The following is a 20000-nucleotide window of genomic DNA, read 5'->3' on the forward strand; positions in this document are numbered from 1 at the left end:
TTTGGACAACCAGGTATGGTGAAGATAAGGTCCTTTTTAAAAAAATAAAATAAGATAAACATAGGCTTTGCAAAACGAAACTTAAAGCTGAACTTGCCGCAAAGTAAACAAAAACCGAATGCTGGACGACAGCAAAGACTTGCAGCGTGTGGAGCAGAGATGACACGAAGAAGGATAGCGTCCGCACAACTGAAATAGTCATGATTGCTAAAACAAAACAGGTGCGGGGAATAGCACTCAAAGGAGGACATGAAACTGCTACAGGAAAATACCAACAAAACAGGAAATGCCACCAAAATAGGAGTGCAAGACAAGAACTAAATCACTACACACAGGAAAACAGCAAAAGAAACTCAAAATAAGTCAGGGTGTGATGTGACAGGTGGTGACTAGGGATGTCCGATAATGGCTTTTTTGCCGATATTCCGATATTGACCAAACCCTTAATTACCGATACCGATATCAACCGATATATACAGTCGTGGAATTAACACATTATTATGCCTAATTTGGACAACCAGGTATGGTGAAGATAAGGTCCTTTTTTAAAAAATAAAATAAGGTAAACATAGGCTTTGCAAAACGAAACTTAAAACTGAACTTGCCGCAAAGTAAACAAAAACCGAATGCTGGACGACAGCAAAGACTTGCAGCGTGTGGAGCAGAGATGACACGAAGAAGGGTAGCGTCCGCACAACTGAAATAGTCATGATTGCTAAAACAAAACAGGTGCGGGGAATAGCACTCAAAGGAGGACATGAAACTGCTACAGGAAAATACCAACAAAACAGGAAAAGCCACCAAAATAGGAGCACAAGACAGGAACTAAATCACTACACACAGGAAAACAGCAAAAAAACTCAAAATAAGTCAGGGTGTGATGTGACAGGTGGTGACTAGGGATGTCCGATAATGGATTTTTGCCGATATCCGATATTCCGATATTGACCAAACCCTTTATTACCGATATATACAGTCGTGGAATTAACACATTATTATGCCTAATTTGGACAACCAGGTATGGTGAAGATAAGGTCCTTTTTAAAAAAATAAAATAAAAAAAACAAGATAAACATAGGCTTTGCAAAACGAAACTTAAAACTGAACTTGCCGCAAAGTAAACAAAAACCGAATGCTGGACGACAGCAAAGACTTGCAGCGTGTGGAGCAGAGACGACTCGAAGAAGGATAGCGTCCGCACAACTGAAATAGTCATGATTGCTAAAACAAAACAGGTGCGGGGAATAGCACTCAAAGGAGGACATGAAACTGCTACAGGAAAATACCAACAAAACAGGAAAAGCCACCAAAATAGGAGCGCAAGACAGGAACTAAATCACTACACGCAGGAAAACAGCAAAAAAAACTCAAAATAAGTCAGGGTGTGATGTGACAGGTGGTGACTAGGGATGTCCGATAATGGCTTTTTGCCGATATTCCGATATTGACCAAACCCTTAATTACCGATACCGATATCAACCGATATATACAGTCGTGGAATTAACACATTATTATGCCTAATTTGGACAACCAGGTATGGTGAAGATAAGGTCCTTTTTAAAAAAATAAAATAAGATAAACATAGGCTTTGCAAAACGAAACTTAAAACTGAACTTGCCGCAAAGTAAACAAAAACCGAATGCTGGACGACAGCAAAGACTTGCAGCGTGTGGAGCAGAGATGACACGAAGAAGGATAGCGTCCGCACAACTGAAATAGTCATGATTGCTAAAACAAAACAGGTGCGGGGAATAGCACTCAAAGGAGGACATGAAACTGCTACAGGAAAATACCAACAAAACAGGAAAAGCCACCAAAAATAGGAGCGCAAGACAAGAGCTAATTCACTACACGCAGGAAAACAGCAAAAAAAACTCAAAATAAGTCAGGGTGTGATGTGACAGGTGGTGACTAGGGATGTCCGATAATGGCTTTTTGCCGATATTCCGATATTGACCAAACCCTTAATTACCGATACCGATATCAACCGATATATACAGTCGTGGAATTAACACATTATTATGCCTAATTTGGACAACCAGGTATGGTGAAGATAAGGTCCTTTTTAAAATAAATAAAATAAGATAAACATAGGCTTTGCAAAACGAAACTTAAAACTGAACTTGCCGCAAAGTAAACAAAAACCGAATGCTGGACGACAGCAAAGACTTGCAGCGTGTGGAGCAGAGATGACACGAAGAAGGATAGCGTCCGCACAACTGAAATAGTCATGATCGCTAAAACAAAACAGGTGCGGGGAATAGCACTCAAAGGAGGACATGAAACTGCTACAGGAAAATACCAACAAAACAGGAAATGCCACCAAAAATAGGAGCGCAAGACAAGAACTAAATCACTACACGCAGGAAAACAGCAAAAAAAACTAAAAATAAGTCAGGGTGTGATGTGACAGGTGGTGACTAGGGATGTCCGATAATGGCTTTTTGCCGATATCCGATATTCCGATATTGACCAAACCCTTAATTACCGATACCGATATCAACTGATATATACAGTCGTGGAATTAACACATTATTATGCCTAATTTGGACAACCAGGTATGGTGAAGATAAGGTCATTTAAAAAAAAAAAATTAATAAAATAAGATAAACATAGGCTTTGCAAAAACGAAACTTAAAACTGAACTTGCCGCAAAGTAAACAAAAACCGAATGCTGGACGACAGCAAAGACTTGCAGCGTGTGGAGCAGAGATGACACGAAGAAGGATAGCGTCCGCACAACTGAAATAGTCATGATTGCTAAAACAAAACAGGTGCGGGGAATAGCACTCAAAGGAGGACATGAAACTGCTACAGGAAAATACCAACAAAACAGGAAATGCCACCAAAATAAGAGCGCAAGACAGGAAATAAATCACTACACACAGGAAAACAGCAAAACAACTCAAAATAAGTTAGGGTGTGATGTGACACGTGGTGACTAGGGATGTCCGATAATGGATTTTTGCCGATATTCCGATATTGACCAAACCCTTAATTACCGATACCGATATCAACCGATATATACAGTCGTGGAATCAACACATTATTATGCCTAATTTGGACAACCAGGTATGGTGAAGATAAGGTCCTTTTTAAAAAAATAAAATAAGATAAACATAGGCTTTGCAAAACGAAACTTAAAGCTGAACTTGCCGCGAAGTAAACAAAAACCGATTGCTGGACGACAGCAAAGACTTGCAGCGTGTGGAGCAGAGATGACACGAAGAAGGATAGCGTCCGCACAACTGAAATAGTCATGATTGCTAAAACAAAACAGGTGCGGGGATTAGCACTCAAAGGAGGACATGAAACTGCAACAGGAAAATACCAACAAAACAGGAAATGCCACCAAAATAGGAACGCAAGACAAGAACTAAATCACTACACACAGGAAAACAGCAAAACAACTCCAAATAAGTCAGGGTGTGATGTGACAGGTGGTGACTAGGGATGTCCGATAATGGATTTTTGCCGATATTCCGATATTGACCAAACCCTTAATTACCGATACCGATATCAACCGATATATACAGTCGTGGAATTAACACATTATTATGCCTAATTTGGACAACCAGGTATGGTGAAGATAAGGTCCTTTTTAAAAAAATAAAATAAGATAAACACAGGCTTTGCAAAACGAAACTTAAAACTGAACTTGCCGCAAAGTAAACAAAAACCGAATGCTGGACGACAGCAAAGACTTGCAGCGTGTGGAGCAGAGATGACACGAAGAAGGATAGCGTCCGCACAACTGAAATAGTCATGATCGCTAAAACAAAACAGGTGCGGGGAATAGCACTCAAAGGAGGACATGAAACTGCTACAGGAAAATACCAACAAAACAGGAAAAGCCACCAAAATAGGAGCGCAAGACAAGAAGTAAATCACTACACACAGGAAAACAGCAAAACAACTCCAAATAAGTCAGGGTGTGATGTGACAGGTGGTGACTAGGGATGTCCGATAATGGCTTTTTTGCCGATATTCCGATATTGACCAAACCCTTAATTACCGATACCGATATCAACCGATATATACAGTCGTGGAATTAACACATTATCATGCCTAATTTGGACAACCAGGTATGGTGAAGATAAGGTCCTTTTTAAAAAAATAAAATAAGATAAACATAGGCTTTGCAAAACGAAACTTAAAACTGAACTTGCCGCAAAGTAAACAAAAACCGAATGCTGGACGACAGCAAAGACTTGCAGCGTGTGGAGCAGAGATGACACGAAGAAGGATAGCGTCCGCACAACTGAAATAGTCATGATTGCTAAAACAAAACAGGTGCGGGGAACAGCACTCAAAGGAGGACATGAAACTGCTACAGGAAAATACCAACAAAACAGGAAATGCCACCAAAAATAGGAGCGCAAGACAAGAGCTAAATCACTACACGCAGGAAAACAGCAAAAAAAACTAAAAATAAGTCAGGGTGTGATGTGACAGGTGGTGACTAGGGATGTCCGATAATGGCTTTTTGCCGATATTCCGATATTGACCAAACCCTTAATTACCGATACCGATATCAACCGATATATACAGTCGTGGAATTAACACATTATTATGCCTAATTTGGACAACCAGGTATGGTGAAGATAAGGTCCTTTTAAAAAAAATAAAAAAAATAAAATAAGATAAACATAGGCTTTGCAAAACGAAACTTAAAACTGAACTTGCCGCAAAGTAAACAAAAACCGAATGCTGGACGACAGCAAAGACTTGCAGCGTGTGGAGCAGAGATGACACGAAGAAGGATAGCGTCCGCACAACTGAAATAGTCATGATTGCTAAAACAAAACAGGTGCGGGGAATAGCACTCAAAGGAGGACATGAAACTGCTACAGGAAAATACCAACAAAACAGGAAAAGCCACCAAAAATAGGAGCGCAAGACAAGAACTAAATCACTACACACAGGAAAACAGCAAAACAACTCCAAATAAGTCAGGGTGTGATGTGACAGGTGGTGACTAGGGATGTCCGATAATGGCTTTTTGCCGATATTCCGATATTGACCAAACCCTTAATTACCGATACCGATATCAACCGATATATACAGTCGTCGAATTAACACATTATTATGCCTAATTTGGACAACCAGGTGTGGTGAAGATAAGGTCCTTTTTAAAAAAATAAAATAAGATAAACATAGGCTTTGCAAAACGAAACTTAAAACTGAACTTGCCGCAAAGTAAACAAAAACCGAATGCTGGACGACAGCAAAGACTTGCAGCGTGTGGAGCAGAGATGACACGAAGAAGGATAGCGTCCGCACAACTGAAATAGTCATGATTGCTAAAACAAAACAGGTGCGGGGATTAGCACTCAAAGGAGGACATGAAACTGCTACAGGAAAATACCAACAAAACAGGAAAAGCCACCAAAAATAGGAGTGCAAGACAAGAGCTAAATCACTACACACAGGAAAACAGCAAAACAACTCCAAATAAGTCAGGGTGTGATGTGACAGGTGGTGACTAGGGATGTCCGATAATGGCTTTTTGCCGATATCCGATATCCCGATATTGACCAAACCCTTAATTACCGATACCGATATCAACCGATATATACAGTCGTGGAATTAACACATTATTATGCCTAATTTGGACAACCAGGTATGGTGAAGATAAGGTCCTTTTTAAAAAAATAAAATAAGATAAACATAGGCTTTGCAAAACGAAACTTAAAACTGAACTTGCCGCAAAGTAAAACAAAAACCGAATGCTGGACGACAGCAAAGACTTGCAGCGTGTGGAGCAGAGATGACACGAAGAAGGATAGCGTCCGCACAACTGAAATAGTCATGATTGCTAAAACAAAACAGGTGCGGGGAATAGCACTCAAAGGAGGACATGAAACTGCTACAGGAAAATACCAACAAAACAGGAAAAGCCACCAAAAATAGGAATGCAAGACAAGAGCTAAATCACTACACACAGGAAAACAGCAAAACAACTCCAAATAAGTCAGGGTGTGATGTGACAGGTGGTGACTAGGGATGTCCGATAATGGATTTTTGCCGATATTGACCAAACCCTTAATTACCGATACCGATATCAACCGATATATACAGTCGTGGAATTAACACATTATTATGCCTAATTTGGACAACCAGGTATGGTGAAGATAAGGTCCTTTTTAAAAAAATAAAATAAATAAAATAAATAAATATAAAAACAGTTACATAGAAACTAGTAATTATTGAAAATGAGTAAAATGAAGTGTTAAAGGTTAGTACTATTAGTGGACCAGCAGCACGCACAATCATGTGTGCTTACGGACTGTATCCCTTGCAGACTGTATTGATATATATTGATATATAATGTAGGAACCACAATATTAATAACAGAAAGAAACAACCCTTTTATTGTCAATGGTGGAGGAAGTTTTTTTTGGGTTGGTGCACTAATTTTAAGTGTATCTTGTGTTTTTTATGTTGATTTAATAAAAAAAATAAAAACGATACCGATGATATAAAAAACGATACCGATAATCATCTCTATTCTATATGTTATAGTTATTTGAATGACTCTTACCATAATATGTTACGTTAACATACCAGTTGGTTATTTATGCCTCATATAACGTACACTTATTCAGCCTGTTGTTCACTATTCTTTATTTATTTTAAATTGCCTTTCAAATGTCTATTCTTGGTGTTGGCTTTTATCAACTAAATGACCTATATATGTTTTTTCCCCCCTTATTTATTGTGCATTTTCGGGGGAGGAAGGTTTTTTGGGTTGGTGTATTAATTGTAAGTGTATCTTGTGTTTTTTATGTTGATTTAATACAACAAAATTTAAAAAAAAACGATACGGATAATAAAAAAAACGGTACCGATAATTTTCGATATTACATTTTAAAGCATTTATCGGCTATCGGACATCTCTAGTGGTGACAGTACACCTCCTTTGAGACAAGAGCTATAGTGATGCATGCTTGGTTATGCTTTAAAGTCATATCCAACAATTGTGAGAACTACTTTTTTATTGTCAATATCGGCTGCTGAGTTTAGTTTTTTTTAATGATTTCTGCTGGTGGTGTGCCTCCGCATTTTTTCAACCCAAAAAATGTGCCTTGGCTGAAAAAAGGTTGAAAAACACTGCATTAAGGTACTAAAACCAATACAATGTAGGTCAATCAATATATGCTAAACAATACTGAACAAAACCTCTACATCTTAGCTTTGTGTTATAGGTACAAAAAAGCTAATTAATGTATTGTCCAATCTAGGGTTGTACGGTATACCGGTATTAGTATAGTACCACGATACTAATGAATCATATTCGGTCCTATACCGCCTCTGAAACGTACCGGTCCTCCACCCAGGCGAGCATGGCATGTTCGGCAGCGCACAATCACGGAGTACTTGCAAGCAGACACAGTGTGTAGACAGAAAAGGGAAACAAACAAATGTTGGTTTAATAACTAAAGATAAAGGTGAAGTTATAACACTGAAACGCCCTCATGGCGACAAAATTGTACATTTATTTCAAGCATCATGCTCGTAGGACGAGTGACAGCTAAATATGCTACCTATACACACCTGCAGCAAACCAGAGTCATAAGAGCGGATGCGTAAAGATGGTCTATAGTTGACAAAGTCAAGTCAAGATGTCGCTATGTACAATCTGTAAACATCAAGACATTCTTTATTAACAATAAACATCCTGCATACTTAGTCAACAGCCATACAGGTCACACTAAGGGTGGCCATATGACATACTTGCCAACCCTCCCGGATTTTCCGGGAGACTCCCGAAATTCAGCGCCTCTCCCGAAAACCTCCCGGGACAAATTTTCTCCCGAAAATCTCCCGAAATTCAGGCGGACTCAGGTCCTCCACAATATAAAAAAGCGTACCTGCCCAATGACGTTATAACTGTAGAATGATAGAGGGCGAGTTCTTGGTTTCTTATGTGGGTTTATTGTTAGGCAGTTTCATTAACGTCCTCCCAGCGTGGCAACAACACACAACAACAGCAGTCACTTTTTTGTATACCGTAAAGCAGTTCGTCTGCCGTAAACAACAATGTTGTGACACTCTTAAACAGGACAATACTGCCATCTAGTGCATTTGATGAAAGCACTTTTGTGCGTGCCACACAGCAATGCATCAGAGAGGGTGTTCAGCATGGTTAGAAAAATTGTGACAGAGAATAGAACAAGGATGGACAATTCAACCCTTAACTCAACAATGAGTAGATGAGTGTTATGTGTGTGTATATGTGTAAATAAATGAACACTGAAATTCAAGTATTTATTTTATATATATATATATATATATATATATATATATATATATATATATATATATATATATATATATATAAATATAATATATATATAAAATCTCCTGATGATTGAGGGTACCCCCCCTCATGAAACAGGCCTGTAGAGATGAAATAGTCTTGTGATTTTTTTCCCCACACATACATATATATATATATATATATATATATATATATATATATATATATATATATATATATATATATATATATAATAAAAAAAATTTTTTTTTTAATTTAAAAAAAAAATAAAAATAATAATATATATATATATATATATATATATATATATATATATATATATGAAATACTTGACTTGGTGAATTCTAGCTGTAAATATACCCCTCCCCTTTTAGCCACGTCCCCAACCACGCCCCCGTCCCACCCCGACCACGCCCACCCCCCTCCCCCCACCTCCCGAAATCGGAGGTCTCAAAGTTGGCAAGTATGCCATATGAACAACGCCAAAACTGTCATAAACATGTGCTATATAGTGAAACCACTCTAAACAACAATGACAAACACATTTTGGGAGAATATTTGCACCGCAACACAACATAAACACTACAGAACAAATTCCCAGAAGTCCCTGCAGCACCAACTCCTTTGGGACGCTACAATATACACAAACGCCATTGGTGGATCTACACCTAACATCCACTGTAATGATACCATGTTGCCTGCTCAGTGGCCTTGTGGTTAGAGTTCAAACCCCGGCCGAGTCATACCAAAGACTATAAAAACGGGAGCCATTACCTCCCTGCTTGGCACTCAGCATCAAGGGTTGGAATTGGGGGTTGAATCACCAAAAATTATTCTCGGGCGTGGCCGCCGCTGCTGCTCACTGCTCCCCTCACCTCCCAGGGGGTGGAACAAGGGGATGAATCAAAGGCAGAGGTTAATTTCACCACACCTAGTGTGTGTGTGACTATCAGTAGTACTTTAACTATAACCATGTACAGGAGCGTATCTAGTCGATACTACTATGATTACGTCGATATTTTTTAGCATCACAAAATCTTTTTTTAAATTTATATTACGTTTATAAAGTCAGTAAATATGTCCCTGGACACATGAGGACTTTGAATATGACCAATGTATGATCCTGTAACTACTTGGTATCGGATTGATACCCAAATTTGTGGTATCATCCATAACTAATGTAAAGTATCAAACAAGAGAAGAATAAGTGATTATTACATTTTAACAGAAGTGTAGATAGAACATGTTAAAAGAGAAAGTAAGCAGTAAATGAGCAAGTAGATTAATAATACATTTTCTACCTCTTGTCCTTAATAATGTGTACAAAATAATAGGTGTATAAATGACACAATATGTTACTGCATATGTCAGCAGACTAAAATAGGAGCCTTTGTTTGTTTACTTACTACTAAAAGACAAGTTGTCTTGTTTGTTCGCTATTTTATTTAAGGACAAACTTGCAATAAGAAACATATGTTTAATGTAACCTAAGATTTTTTGTTAAAACAAAGCCAATAATGACATTTTTTGTGATCCCCTTTATTTAGAAAAGTATCGAAAAGTACCGAAATACATTTCGGTACCGGTACCACAATCATACTTGCCAACCTTGAGACCTCCGAATTCGGGGTGGGCGGGGTTAGGGGGGGCAGGTTTTGGTGGTAGCGGGGGTGTATATTGCAGCGTCCCGGAAGAGTTAGTGCTGCAAGGGATTCTGGTTATTTGTTCTGTTGTGTTTATGTTGTGTTACGGTGCGGATGTTCTCCCAAAATGTGTTTGTCATTCTTGTTTGGTGTGGGTTCACAGTGTGACGCATATTTGTAACAGTGTTAAGGTTGTTTATACGGCCACCCTCAGTGTGACCTGTATGGCTGTTGATCAAGTATGTCTTGCATTCACTTATGTGTGTGTAAAAGCCGCATATATTATATAGTGTTATTATATAGTGTTGTTAAAAGGAAAGGCCATGTAACACAGTGGTGAACATGCCCTTTCCCAACTACTTTGGCACGTGTTGCAGCCATGAAATTCTAAGTTAATTATTATTTGCAAAAAAAAAAAAAAGTTTATGAGTTTGAACATCAAATATGTTGTCTTTGTAGCATATTCAACTGAATATGGGTTGAAAAGGATTTGCAAATCATTGTATTCTGTTTATATTTACATCTAACACAATTTCTCAACTCATATGGAAACGGGGTTTGTAGATACTTTTTAAAATTTATTTTGTAATTTATGGTTTGGCCTCACCTGGGACGCACAAGGTCTGCTTTAGAGGTTCCGCTCTCCCCGTTAAAATTTCTTGTGTTTACCAAAATCAAGCGAAAAGACTGTTTTTTCCTAGGTCACAGATGCCTCTCCGTTTTCTTCCGCCATCATCTCTCTCCACCTCGTTATCAACAAGCGTCTAATTAGCTGAGTGGCTGTTTTAGTCTCCCCCGTGGTAATGATTGTTCTAAAGGGCCCATCAACAGAGTACTGTGGTGCATCATTCTGGCTAGCCCGGGCTAATGGCCGCGGCTACCTAATGACACCATTAGTTCTAATGACGGCGTTAACGGGTAGCCGCTAAACAGGAGTAATCGCCGAGGCGGTGTGGTTGAAAAGCTCACGGAAGGGGAGGGGAAAGGAAGGGTGGAAGGAAGTGCTTTAGAGGTGGCCAAACAGTTTGGAAAGTAAGGGGCGACACTTGAAAGAGGTTTGTGTTTCTTTCCCTTCAGGTCATGTTCAGCTCACTTACTTCTGCAGCTGGAGTGACGTGGAGGAGTCCTGGGACAAAGAGGCCTGCGCTAATATGTACGCCGCACCAGGTGAGGCATGACTTTACCTCTCTACCAGCACTTTTTTTAATTTTACTTTATATAGACCAGGGGTCGGCAACCCAAAATGTTGAAAGAGCCATATTGGACCAAAAATACAAAAACAAATCTGTCTGGAGCCGCAAAAATTAAAAGCCATATTACATACAGATAGTGTGTCTTGAGATATAAATTGAATTAAGAGGACTTAAAGGAAACTGAATGACCTCAAATATAGCTACAAATGAGGCATAATGATGCAATATGTACATATAGCTAGCCTAAATAGCATGTTAGCATCGATTAGCTTGCAGTCATGCAGTGACCAAATATGTCTGATTAGCACTCCACACAAGTCAATAATGTCAACAAAACTCACCTTTCATGCACAACGTTAAAAGTTTGGTGGACAAAATGAGACAGAAAAAGAAGTGGCATAAAACACGTCCTAGAAAGTTATACATGTAAACTAACTACGGTGAGTTCAAGGACCGCCAAAATTAGTAGGACAAAACGCCAATCAATACTACTGAAATTGTTGTCTCTCACACGGACGTGTAAAAAGCACACACACACACACAGGTGAAATCCGTTTATACATACTAGTGAAAAATAATTCCAGGTGTGTGTGTGCGTGAGACAAAAACATTTCAGTAGTGTTTATAAGAGTGTTTCAGTAGTGTATGTAAGAATGTTTCAGTAGTGTTTATAAGAGTGTTTCAGTAGTATATGTAAGAGCATTTCAGTAGTGTTTATAAGAGTGTTTCAGTAGTATATGTAAGAGCATTTCAGTAGTGTTTATAAGAGTGTTTCAGTAGTGTATGTAAGAGCATTTCAGTAGTGTTTATAAGAGTGTTTCAGTAGTGTATGTAAGAGCATTTCAGTGGTGTTTATAAGAGTGTTTCAGTAGTGTGTATAAAAGAAAAACATTTCAGTTGTTTATGTGAGAGCATTTCAGTAGTGTATGTAAGAGCATTTCAGAAGTGTTTATAAGAGTGTTTCAGTAGTATTTATAAGAGCATTTCAGTAGTGTATGTAAGAGCATTTCAGTAGTGTTTATAAGAGTGTTTCAGTAGTTTGTATAAAAGAAAAACATTTCAGTTGTTTATGTGATAGCATTTCAGTAGTGTATGTAAGAGCATTTCAGTAGTGTTTATAAGAGTGTTTCAGTAGTGTGTATAAAAGAAAAACATTTCAGTTGTTTATGTGAGAGCATTTCAGTAGTGTTTTTAAGAGTGTTTCAGAAGTGTGTATAAAAGAAAAACATTTCAGTTGTTTATGTGAGAGCATTTCAGTAGTGTATGTAAGAGGTAATTCTGAATAATGTCCCTAACGGCCCCTCATAAGAATGTGTGGATATCCTGCGACACTCAAAGCAGATGCATTTCCAACCATAAAGTCCAAGAAATCTGCCGCCAGACCCCCATTGAATCTGCCGGAGTTTGTGAGCAATTCAGGGACAAAGGACCTTGCTAGCACGGCAAGCAATGGCGGCAGTTTGTTCCCGCAGACGAGCGAGCTAAACCCCCTGGATGTCTTGGCTCACACCGTCCCTTATGCCACCGAAGATGATCAAGAGAAGAATATCGACCCTAGCTTCCCTGGCCTGCTGACATCAACTCCAAAACTGGACAGATCAGCTTTCAGGAAAAGAGCGCGGATGAGGGTATGTCTACAGAATATATTAATTGATGAAAATTGGCCTGTCTGCACTCTCAAAGTGCATGTTGTTGCCAAATGTATTTCATATGCTGTAAACCTAGTTCATAGTTGTTAGTTTCCTTTAATGCCAAACAAACACATACCAATCGTTGGTTAGAAGGCGATCGCCAAATTCATCCTCGCTTTCTCCCGTGTCGCTGGCTGTCGTGTCGTTTTCGTCGGTTTCGCTTGCATACGGTTCAAACCGATATGGCTCAATAGCTTCAGTTTCTTCTTCAATTTGGTTTTCGCTACCTGCCTCCACACTACAACCATCCGTTTCAATACATGCGTAATCTGTTGAATCGCTTAAGCCGCTGAAATCCGAGTCTGAATCCGAGCTAATGTCGCTATAGCTTGCTGTTCTTTCCGCCATGTTTGTGTGACGTCACAGGAAAATGGACGGGTGTATATTATGATGGTTAAAATCAGGCACTTTGAAGCTTTTTTTGGGGGATATTGCGTGATGGGTAAAATTTTGAAAAAAACTTAGAAAAATAAAATAAGCCACTGGGAACTGATTTTTAATGGTTTTAACCCTTCTGAAATTATGATAATGTTCCCCTTTAAATGCCTCAAAAGTCCGGTATTCTGAGTTAGGGTTGTACTTTCAATGTACGTCCAGGGTTAAGAAGGGGTTAAAAACAAAACGAATTGTGTAGGTGTGTGCACGCAGCAACATTTGTGAGGGAGGGGCAGAGACAGAGAGCGAGACAGACAGGACACAAGAGAGAAGCCGAAACGTAAATGCAACTTCACGAATGATTTGCGGGAAAAGTATGTGTGTTTTGGTCCTGGCCGTGACACATGGGAAGCAGAATGCACTGAAGGTATATATCTGTGGCAAATAAATGATCTACAAGCACATATCCACACTACAAAGCACACATCAGCTGTGCAGGGCGAGAGCTCTTCTGCTGATTTTTGTTTAAATTTAATTAACTTCTTTTGAGGCATTATTTATGTTTAGATTATATACAAGAGGTTATTTTGAATATTTTGTACCTCTGCACTTTTTTTTCCAAAAGTGTGAATGTTACAGAATATAATACTTATTTTGTTATACTGTCAAGCAGTGTTGGCGTTAACACACTTTTTGTGTCTTTTTAACGCATTGAAATCAGAAAGGACGCAGATTTTTTTTTTTTTTTTTTTTTTTTACCATTTACACATTCTAAAAATACTATTAAAATAAACAAAAACATAACAAAAGTGAAATAATAAAGCTTAAAGGTGAAATGTAATTTAGAAAAAGTTGCAATGTTGACTAATAAAACAAAGCTGTTTTTTTTTTCTTTCAAATGGTCATTGCTCAAAACATAATATAGAGAGATAGGCTCCAGCTCCAGCACCTCCCGCGACCCCAAAAGGGACAAGCGGTAGGAAATGGATGGATGGAAATTGATGTGAGACTATTCTACTTCCGTATCGGCGGGCCAGATTGAAAAGCTCAACGGGCCTTAACTTGCCCAGGTCTGATGTAACGTGTCGTTTGTGATATTTTCATTATTTTTTTTATGGGGGAATTTACACCAAATCCAAGCTCAGTGATTTTTGCACTTTTCTTCAGGCAGGTGTACGTGTTTCCCTTGAAGTATGCTAGGCTGACCATACGTCCTCTTTTCACCCGACATGTCCTCTTTTGCGGAGCTGTCAGGGCGGAGTTTCTTAAATGCCTCAAATGTCCGGCATTTTGAGTTAGGGTTGCGTGTATTTTCAATGTACGTTCAGGGTTAAGAAGGGGTTAAAAACAAAAGAAATTGTGAAGGTGTGCGCATTGGTGAGGGAGGGGCAGAGACAGAGAGAGAGAGAGAGTTATGATAAACGCGCATGCGTCGCCAGGCTCTGCTTTTTATCCATAGATTTATCACATTTAATGTTTTATTATCTATAGCAGGGGTGTCAAAAATGTGCCCCGCAGGCCATTCGCGGCCCACAGCTAATGTTTTAAAGGCCCACGGCACATTCTAAAAATACTATTAAAATAAACAAAAACATAACAAAAGTGAAATAAAAAAAGCTTAAAGGTAAAATATAATTTAGAAAAAGTTGCAATGTTGACTAATAAAACAAAGCTGTTTTTTTTTTTCTTTCAAATGGTCATTGCTCAAAACATAATATAGAGAGATAGGCTCCAGCTCCAGCACCTCCCGCGACCCCAAAAGGGACAAGCGGTAGGAAATGGATGGATGGAAATTGATGTGAGACTATTCTACTTGCCAGATTGAAAAGCTCAACGGGCCTTAACTTGCCCAGGTCTGATGTAACGTGTCGTTTGTGATATTTTCATTATTTTTTTTATGGGGGAATTTACACCAAATCCAAGCTCAGTGATTTTTGCACTTTTCTTCAGGCACGTGTACGTGTTTCCCTTGAAGTATGCTAGGCTGACCATACATACGTCCTCTTTTCACCCGACATGTCCTCTTTTGCGGAGCTGTCAGGGCGGAGTTTCTTAAATGCCTCAAATGTCCGGCATTTTGAGTTGGGGTTGCGTGTATTTTCAATGTACGTTCAGGGTTAAGAAGGGGTTAAAAACAAAACAAATTGTGAAGGTGTGTAGCAGCATTGGTGAGGGAGGGGCAGAGACAGAGAGAGAGAGAGAGTTATGATAAACGCGCATGCGTAACCAGGCTCTGCTTTTTATCCATAGATTTATCACATTTAATGTTTTATTATCTATAGCAGGGGTGTCAAAAATGTGCCCCGCAGGCCATTTGCGGCCCACAGCTAATGTTTTAAAGGCCCACGGCACATTCTAAAAATACTATTCAAATAAACAAAAACATAACAAAAGTGAAATAAAAAATGTAATTTAGAAAAAGTTGCAATGTTGACTAATAAAACAAAGCTGTTTTTTTTTTTTTCTTTCAAACTGTCATTGCTCAAAACATAATATTGAATCAAAATCAATGTTATTATGAATTATTGACCTATCCAAGGTTCCCATTACTTCACATCAAATATTACACTTTGACAAATATTTTTGGTGGAAGATTTTGCATATTTTGTGTGTTTGCCATTAAAAACATAGTTTTGCTTGACAAAAAAGGGCGGAAAAACATACAAAAAAACAACATAAAAAAAATCTAAAACATTTTGAAATGAGGGATAGATGTGAAGTTGATGTAGACTCCAGAGATTTAAGCATTAAATATAAAATGTATGTATGCCCCGGCACACCATTATCATCATTTCATGACCCAAGCAAAACACTTTTTACACTTTTATACTGAAATAAATACAACTTATTCAATAAAAACAGCAGCGGTAAAGTTTAGATCCATGAAGGAAAGAAGAAAGTGAGTGAATGTTTATAACTGAATACATTTACATATGTATACACATTTGTTTTCTTTTGTATTATTTTTTTAAATGAATTAAGTAACGTTCATGACAACCTTTTTCCAAAACACAATATAGAATGTGAGATATAACAAGATAATGCATACGTTTATCATTTGTTTTCAAAACGCTTACAAAAAAGTGGGAACCCAAAAATGTACTGTGGGACCCCATTTTTATGACTTGATGGGGTCCCTGGGACCCCATTTAGAAAATTCCTAGCGCCAACACTGCTGTCAACAGAGGAGAAAAAATACTTCATTTAAATAAATATATTATTTATAAAGCAAGTTGGAGTATCATTGGCATATTTTCACCTAGTCTCGGCCTTTGCATGCATATATGTGTCCTCTTTTTGGGATTTCACTATATGGTCAGCTTATTTGATATACAGGTAAAAGCCAGTAAATTAGAATATTTTGAAAAACTTGAATTATTTCAGTAATTGCATTCAAAATAGTGTAACTTGTACATTATATTTATTCATTGCACACAGACTGATGCATTCAAATGTTTATTTCATTTAATTTTGATGATTTGAAGTGGCAACAAATGAAAATCCAAAATTCCGTGTGTCACAAAATTAGAATATTACTTAAGGCTAATACAAAAAAGGGATTTTTAGAAATGTTGGCCAACTGAAAAGTATGAAAATGAAAAATATGAGCATGTACAATACTCAATACTTGGTTGGAGCTCCTTTTGCCTCAATTACTGCGTTAATGCGGCGTGGCATGGAGTCGATGAGTTTCTGGCACTGCTCAGGTGTTATGAGAGCCCAGGTTGCTCTGATAGTGGCCTTCAACTCTTCTGCGTTTTTGGGTCTGGCATTCTGCATCTTCCTTTTCACAATACCCCACAGATTTTCTATGGGGCTAAGGTCAGGGGAGTTGGCGGGCCAATTTAGAACAGAAATCCCATGGTCCGTAAACCAGGCACGGGTAGATTTTGCGCTGTGTGCAGGCGCCAAGTCCTGTTGGAACTTGAAATCTCCATCTCCATAGAGCAGGTCAGCAGCAGGAAGCATGAAGTGCTCTAAAACTTGCTGGTAGACGGCTGCGTTGACCCTGGATCTCAGGAAACAGAGTGGACCGACACCAGCAGATGACATGGCACCCCAAACCATCACTGATGGTGGAAACTTTACACTAGACTTCAGGCAACGTGGATCCTGTGCCTCTCCTGTCTTCTTCCAGACTCTGGGACCTCGATTTCCAAAGGAAATGCAAAATTTGCATGGTTGGGTGATGGTTTGGGGTGCCATGTCATCTGCTGGTGTCGGTCCACTCTGTTTCCTGAGTTCCAGGGTCAACACTTTCTTTCAACACTACCCAATCATGGAGCAGGTCTATTTGTAATGTTCTTAGTGTCCTGCAGAGGGCGCCGCATTGCAACAATGAGACTGCAAGTGTGCTTACACTCTTCTTTCTTGCAGCCCCAGCCGGCTTGTGCTATGTTGTTTAAAAGCTGCGATTAGGCCACGTTTCTACTCTGTTTTTTTAGATACATATTTAAAATTATACATATATATTTTTTTTATATATAGTACATGGCTTCAGACACTTCATATAATGTGTTTAAACTCATGGGTTCCTCCTGAAAATGCACATTTATTTATTTAGACTTAGACTTCCTTTTTTATTGTCATTCAAATTTGAACTTTACAGTACAGATAAGAACGAAATTTCGTCGCAATAGCTCACGGTAGTGCAGGATAAAAAAAGCAATAAGGTGCAGATATAAATAAATAGATGACTGTACAGATAAATATATTGCACTTTTGCATATGCATCCACGTTTATGGATGTATGTTATATTGTCTTTTTATTCCAGCGAGTTAGTCCATTTTTGAGGGGATAATTATGATGCGTTCAAGAGTCTTACAGCCTGAGGGAAGAAGCTGTTACAGAACTTGGAGGTTCTGCTACGGAGGCTGCGGAACCTCTTTCTAGAGCGGTGAAAACAGTCCTTGGTGGTATTTATTATACTTTCTGCACTATGTCAAAAAAAGCAGTGGGATATTTTGCGAGTCATCTTAAAATGTGCGTTTTTACACAATTTTAAGTGACCCTGTAAGTTTTTTTTTTTTTAGCCTTTATTTAACCAGGTAAAAAATCCCATTAAGAGCAAAAATCTCTTTTCCAAGAGGGCAGCAGCAAGGTTACATTAATCTATTAATCCAATAAGTGGAATAATATATATATTAAAAAAAAGTACTGTCATAATATATTTAAGAATATATATTTTGATATTTCTGCTGGTATAAACATATTTTTTTAAACAAATTAAAATATGCAGAAATCAATCAATCAATCAATCAATCAATGTTTATTTATATAGCCCTAAATCACAAGTGTCTCAAAGGGCTGCACAAGCCACAACGACATCCTCGGTACAAAGCCCACATAAGGGCAAGGAAAAACTCACCCCAGTGGGACGTCTATGTGAATGACTATGAGAAACCTTGGAGAGGACCGCATATGTGTATTAAATCTCTTTTTTTTAAAGAAAATATACATAATATCTGTATTTTTAATTTTCTAAAACATTAAGTTAAAGTCCCAACGATAGTCAGACACACACTAGGTGTGGTGAAATTTGCCCTCTGCATTTGACCCATACCCATGTTCACCCCCCAGGGAGGTGAGGGGAGCAGTGAGCAGCAGCGTGCGCCGCGCTCGGGAATCATTTGGTGATTTTAAACCCCCAAATTCCAACCCTTGATGCTGAGTGCCAAGCAGAGAGGTAATGGCTCCCATTTTTGGAGTCTTTGGTATGACTCGGCCCGGGGTTTGAACTCACGACCTCCCAGTCTCAGGGCGGACAGTCTAACCACAAGGCCACTGTGCTGGTAAAATATCCAAAAATCGCTTTTCTAAGAAAACCTACCCGTACATATTTTTAAATTTTTTTTTGTAAAACATTAAAATACAATTAAATTGTCTTGTAGTATTCGTAACATTTGATTTTTACATCATAACACTATGTTTATTTATTTGGAAAAAAACAACAACACACAGCTTTATTTACAATTATATTGTTTTGTCCCATTGAGAATAATTCAAATGAAAAATCAAGGTATTTTTCTATGTTTTATCTCTGTCTTAATGTCTTTTATTGATGGTTGAAGCATATCTTTATCCGAGATAAAGAGTGGAATTGATTAAATAAGTGAAATAATCTGAATAATCCTGCTCCTAATACAATAAACACCATCAGGGGTTAGCTCCATAATATCTTCTTACAGCATAAATATATTTGATTTAAAAACATGTTTGGGCTTAACAAAATAAGGTGAATAAATGGATAAATAATCCTAAATTGTTCATGTTCACTCGGACATCACATTGGCGTTGTTGGTATCCTTGGCCAATAGAGGGCGTGTTATACCTCTGCTGTGTCTATAGTGTCTCTTCTCTGTCTGCCCTGTTTGTAGTTATGTTTTAAATGTGGTCTGAAAACACAACACTGTATCTAATACATGTTTGTAAAGAATGTGTGTATGCTTCTCCTGCCCTTGTTATGTATTGCTGTTTATCCAGACAGGGTCAGCTCTATGGCTTCATTCCTGATGACAGATTTATGACTGTTTGCCAGAGAGCTAGCAGGGGGTCTACTCTGTGTGTGTGTGTGTGTGTGTGTGTGTGTGTGTGTTAGAAGGAGGGAAACATGTTTTTAAAGCGCACACATTCACACCCAACACAATTTGGGAGTGGACATGGAAAATCCAGTGACAGTGTAATCATCTGTTTATTCTGCACTTGTGTTTATTTACTTTCTCACCATTTCGGCATCACTGATAAACATCAGATGGCAAATGTTTTTGAGTGGGGGGGAAAAAAAAAAAAAAAGAAAACAGTACAACAACAAGC

At 38.3% G+C, this 20000-nt stretch overlaps 1 protein-coding gene across 2 annotated transcripts in view; it reads left to right on the forward strand.

The window, feature by feature from the left end:
• The window catches only part of rps6kc1 (ribosomal protein S6 kinase polypeptide 1), a 109704-nt gene that overhangs the window by 63495 nt on the left and 26209 nt on the right, over positions 1–20000 (forward strand). For both annotated transcript variants that reach the window (XM_061986964.2, XM_061986965.2), the window contains one exon: positions 11005–11094. In XM_061986964.2, coding sequence (XP_061842948.2) covers positions 11005–11094 — 90 coding nt within the window. The remainder of the gene's footprint in view (positions 1–11004; positions 11095–20000) is intronic.

The sequence above is a fragment of the Nerophis lumbriciformis genome, linkage group LG26, assembly GCF_033978685.3.
Source record: "Nerophis lumbriciformis linkage group LG26, RoL_Nlum_v2.1, whole genome shotgun sequence".
Classification (NCBI taxonomy): Eukaryota; Metazoa; Chordata; class Actinopteri; order Syngnathiformes; family Syngnathidae; genus Nerophis; species Nerophis lumbriciformis.